At 60.0% G+C, this 5,220-nt stretch overlaps 1 protein-coding gene across 1 annotated transcript in view; it reads left to right on the top strand.

Moving 5' to 3' along the window:
- The window catches only part of LOC102240228 (calpain-2 catalytic subunit), a gene marked incomplete at its 5' end in the record, with an annotated part of 33,594 nt that overhangs the window by 9,882 nt on the left and 18,492 nt on the right, over positions 1 to 5,220 (top strand). Inside the window, 6 exons of the mRNA XM_005866510.2 lie at positions 107 to 240; positions 1,389 to 1,557; positions 1,870 to 1,953; positions 2,953 to 3,038; positions 3,928 to 4,002; positions 4,863 to 5,023. Of these exons, the coding sequence (XP_005866572.2) occupies positions 107 to 240; positions 1,389 to 1,557; positions 1,870 to 1,953; positions 2,953 to 3,038; positions 3,928 to 4,002; positions 4,863 to 5,023 (709 nt within the window). The remainder of the gene's footprint in view (positions 1 to 106; positions 241 to 1,388; positions 1,558 to 1,869; positions 1,954 to 2,952; positions 3,039 to 3,927; positions 4,003 to 4,862; positions 5,024 to 5,220) is intronic.

Below are 5,220 nucleotides of genomic sequence, written 5' to 3' on the forward strand. Positions count from 1 at the left end.
GGAGGGGGGGGGGGGGGGGGGGAATGGGACAGATGCAGCTGAGGCTCGTCTGGGTCCCCGTGCTGCCCCCGGCTGCCCCAGCCACCCCTTCCCTCCCTGTGCCCAGTTCTGGCAGTACGGCGAGTGGGTGGAGGTGGTGGTGGACGACAGGCTGCCCACCAAGAACGGGGAGCTGCTGTTCGTGCACTCGGCAGAGGGCAGCGAGTTCTGGAGCGCGCTGCTGGAGAAGGCCTACGCCAAGTAAGTGCCGCGGTCCCTGTGGCAGCGCCAACCCCCTCACCGCCCGCCGCCCCCAGCTGCCCTGGATTCGGGAAACAGCAGGAACCATTCCCAGGCGACTTTGAGAAACAGACCTATCCTATTGAAGGACTTCTTGGGCCCAAATCGGGCTCTGAATTCAAGGCGATAATGCATGCAGGGCCTGGCCTCGTTACGCAACTGCCCAGTGACCACTAGGCCATTGTCACCGCGGCCACAGGAACAGACCATGGCGCTGAGCGTGCCGACTGCTATGCCCTGGCAGGTCACACTGCATTTTTGCCAGCTGAACAGGAAAGCCTTCTTGCCAATGGGCCACACCATCCATCGCAGGGGTATGGACGGGAGGGAAGTTTGCCCGGGACATACGGTGTCTCTGATCAGAAATGGTTTCCATGCTCTTCCCAGCTGTGTCCCACCCCACGAGGCCCAAAGCCCAGGCGTCCAGGGTGCAACACTGCCCATTGCCAATGGGAAGGCCCACATCAGCCCCCCCTCACCAGCCCCCCCAGAATGGCCTCGTCCTGGCCATGCGGCCTGGGCTCAGTCCATCAAAGTGACCGGCTCTCAGGCGCCGGGGTCTCTGTTCTTACTGCCCCTGCCAGCGAGGAGGGCCGGGACCCACACACCCCGCTGTGAGGATCTAGCCCTGAGAGCCACTCCTCGGTCACATGCTCAAACAGTAGAGTTAGTAGAGCCCCAGGGCGCCCAGAGTGCCAGTGCACTGCCTGTGCTCGGGAAAGTGCCTTCGTTATTGAATTGTTGTCGTTTTTCAAGCTACAAATGCCAAACAGCCAACTGGCAGGCCTCCCCTCTCCTGTCACGAGTAAGAAGGATCAATACGGGAGGTGGGACCACATCATCACCAGGGCCTTCCAACTCTCATCTGCTGTGAGGTTTTCAAAAAAAACCTTTCAAAGTACCAGGGAAACGGTAGCTGTGGAGACGGTAACTTGCCCTCGTGGGCACCCTGAGTTGGAGACAAGCCCAGGAGAATCTGGGCAGAGGGTCCCTGGGGCATCCAATGAAGGCCGCCAGGGGTTGCTAGGCAACAGCCAGGCTGCATCCAGAAGGGGAAGCATTGAGAGGCGAGGAGTCAGGTGGCGGCAGCACCTCTTCCCCTCCCGTAGGATCAACGGGTGCTATGAAGCGCTCTCAGGGGGCGCCACCACCGAGGGCTTCGAGGACTTCACGGGAGGCATCGCCGAGTGGTACGAGCTGAAGAAGGCCCCGGCCGACCTGTTCAGGATCATCCAGAAGGCTCTGCAGAAAGGCTCTCTGCTGGGCTGCTCCATCGATGTAAGTGCGGGCCTCCCTGCCCCCCCTACCCCACCTATCCGCTCCGGTCCGGTCTGCTCTGGCCGGAGTGAGCCCCCAACAGCGCCCCAGGGAACCCACTGCCCCAATGTGCAACTCTAGCCAGCCCTGCCCACCTTAGCGAGCATCGCCTGGAACCCAGGGGTTGCTAGGCAACAGTCTCCCCCAGGCCACGCCCTCCGCGGGCCACGCCCCTGCAGTAGTGGGGCCCGCATCCGTGTCCCAGTGAGCGATGGGGGAGGGATGGGGGCAGGCAGGGTGCGCCCAACCCGGCTGACCCCCCCGCGTTCCCAGATCACCAGCATTGCGGACTCGGAGGCCATCACGTACCAGAAGCTGGTGAAGGGGCACGCGTACTCCGTCACCGGAGCCGAGGAGGTAACGCCCGCGGGGATTTTCAGGGGGTTCGCTCCCTAACGTAACACAAAGGCCAAAGCACGCTTTTGGCTGTGACTGCCCAGGGCGGGGGAGGCGCGGGTGGCGAGTTCCCGCAGTTGTTTTCTGAATAGGCCTCGCATTCCTGAGGTCCAGACAGGACTCGCTGGGCGTCCTGGCCGGTCCCTTCCAGAACCTCGGTCCCCCGCCCGGTGTTGCCCCCTGCTGCCCGGTGCTGCCCTCTGCCGGCCGCAGGCTCCGAGCCCGGCGCTGGGATTTTACTTGGTTTTAGAACCACCTTACTCTATGGACCAGTTACAAGAAAGAAAGGATACTTTCCTCTGCTTAGTGCTTTACACCCTCTAAAGCAGTGATGGCGAACCTATGACACGCGTGGCAGAGGTGACACGCGAACTCATTTTTTTTGGTTGATTTTTCTTTGTTAAATGGCATTTAAATATGTAAAATAAATATCAAAAATATAAGTCTTTGTTTTATTATGGCTGCAAATATCAAAAAATTTCTATATGTGACACGGCACCAGAGTTAAGTTAGGGTTTTTCAAAATGCTGACACGCCGAGCTCAAAAGGTTCGCCATCACTGCCCTATAGACTCCCTGTGTATGTCTCCCCCAAATATCCTTTATAGAGCGTCCCCCCATCCAGGATTCAGTCAACAGCCATGCACCGCATTGCTTATCACCAGCCATCAACTTCCCTGAGCTCCTGTGACACATGCATCCTTTCACAGCCAGTTAAACTGAGGCTCAGAGGTCAGGTGTCAATGCAGAGTCCAGAACAAGTGCATGTGTGCCCCGGGCTCTCGGAGCGCGGGGTCCTGAGAGCCGTCACAGCTGGGCAGCAGAGGGGCCCCGCCTTTTTGCGGATCCCCTCCCCGCTTATAACATGGACTCAACCCCCAGGGCTCAAGGAGGCAGCTTTGGGCCCGAGAACCCCCAGGCCTGGCTTGAACTCGACCCCTCCCTCCCTCCCCTGCTGCAGGTGGAAAGCAGAGGAAGCCTGGAGAAGCTGATCCGCATCCGGAACCCCTGGGGAGAGGTGGAGTGGACCGGGAAGTGGAATGACAAGTGAGGAGCGCAGCTGGGGCTGGGCGGGTGCGTCCTGCTGGGCGGCTCTGGGGAAAGGAGGGAATGAGCCCCGGGAGCACGGGCCACGCCGAGTGGGGTCCACGGGGCAGGTGGTCCCTCGAAGGCGCTTTTAACCAGCGCACCCCGGCCACCGGTGCCTTTATAAGGCCCAGGGCCCCTGTTGGTGCTCATTCCTTTCATCCTCCCGCGCTTCGCCCCTCCCTCGCTCAGGTTCTCCTGCTATTGGACCTTCAGGGGGGAAATGCCCCTCTCTTCCCCCAAGCGCTTGTTCTGGTCCAAGGACGTAAACTTTGTGCCTAAGACCAGAGCAAAGCCCTTCCTTCCGGTGATTTCTGGGGCTCCCTGGTGGGGTTACACCTGCGACTGGGTCCCAGGTGAGCCCCTCACGTGACCTTCCCCCTCCTCCGCCACCACCCAGCACCTGCAGTTCTAACACCTGCTCCCTGGCCGCTCCCACGGCAGAGACCCCAGCTGGGGCCTCCGGGTCAGCCGTCAGATTGTCAGTGACCCCTTGAAATTGCTGCCAGTGCCCGGCTGGCGTGGCTCAGTGGCTGAGCGTCGAAGGAGGTCACAGTTCGATTCCGGTCAGGGCACATGCCCGGGTTGTGGGCTCGATCCCCAGTAGGGGGCATGCAGGAGGCAGCCGATCAATGACTCTATCCCATCATGGATGTTTCTCTCTCTCTCTCTCCCTTCAATGAATCACCTTGCTCCACGCACGTCTCCGCCATGTGTGCGCCACCTTCCTCCCTTACTGGGGTCTGGGCCCTCGGAGGCCAGACAGCCCGTCCCTGGTCCTCAGTTTGGGGGAGCCTTGGGGTCGCCCTGTATTAGTTACTAATGCATCTCCCGTGGCTTGGTTTCCCAGCTGCCCGAACTGGAACACCGTGGACCCAGAGGTGAGGGAAAGGCTGACCAGACGGCATGAAGACGGAGAATTCTGGTGAGATGATCAGAGGCTTCGGGGAAAGAGGGGTCTGCCCCGAGATCTTTACTAGAAACTCAGTGAGATTAGGTGGCGAGGGCCCCGGGGCATGGGATCCGGGGTTTGTTGTTTTAAATCACGACAAGACCCTGAACACAAAAACTCTCAAAGCTCTTCTTCAGTGTGTCCCTCTCCACCGGGGGTTCAGAGCTGAGCAGGCTCACGGGGGCAGCCGAGCAGGCCCTGGGGTCGTGTTCAGCTCCCAAGAGAAGACAGGGCACTTCTCTGGAGGGTCGTCCATCTCCTTAAGAAGCTGGTCCCTTGACCTTGGCTGGTTTTGTTCAGTCGTTAGAGCGTCAGCCTCGGACTGAAGGGGCTCGATTCCGGTCAAGTTGCAGGCTGCATCCCGGGCCCTGGTCGGGGCGTGTGTGGGAGGCAACCAATCGATGTGTCTCTCTCACATTGATGTTTCTCTCTGAGTCTCCCCCCCCTCCCTTCCACTCTGTGTGGAGGCAACCAATCGATGTGTCTCTCTCACATTGATGTTTCTCTCTGAGTCTCCCCCCCCTCCCTTCCACTCTCTCTAAATATCAATGGGGAAAAAAAACAAAACAGACCCTTAGTGAGGATTAACAAAACAAAAAGAAAAGAAAAGAAACTGGTCCCGTAGCTCAATAGACCTACACATGTGTGTGTGTCTGTGCCACTCTGGCCACCTCCCTCTGCAGACACCTTGCCATTTACCAAGCAAGTGCCCGTGTGCTGTCTCGTTTCATTCTCCGGGTCTGGGGGCTCCCCCTGGCTGCTCTGCCTGGCCCTGGTTAAGATGATGGGTGTGCCCGCTCGTAACCCCGATGCCCGGGCCCCTCCTTTGCCAGGATGTCTTTCAGCGACTTCCTGAGGCAGTACTCCCGCCTGGAGATCTGCAACCTGACTCCGGACACGCTCACGGCCGACAGCTACAAGAAGTGGAAGCTTACCAAGATGGACGGGAACTGGAGGCGGGGCTCCACCGCGGGAGGCTGCCGGAACTACCCGAGTAAGGCCCCCCCCCCCCCTCCCCGACGGGCACATCGCAGCCCCCGGGCCCCTGGGACCCTCTGCCTTCTTTGTCCCTGGGTCTCCGTCGCGACACCCTTCCCTGTTTTCTCAGCCCCATCACCTCCTGCACTCACCTGCCTCCTGTCCGGGCTGGACCCAAGCCTGGCTGTTTCTGTGATGCCCTCGCCACGCCCC

This window comes from Myotis brandtii, unplaced genomic scaffold, assembly GCF_000412655.1.
Source record: "Myotis brandtii unplaced genomic scaffold, ASM41265v1 scaffold231, whole genome shotgun sequence".
NCBI lineage: Eukaryota > Metazoa > Chordata > Mammalia > Chiroptera > Vespertilionidae > Myotis > Myotis brandtii.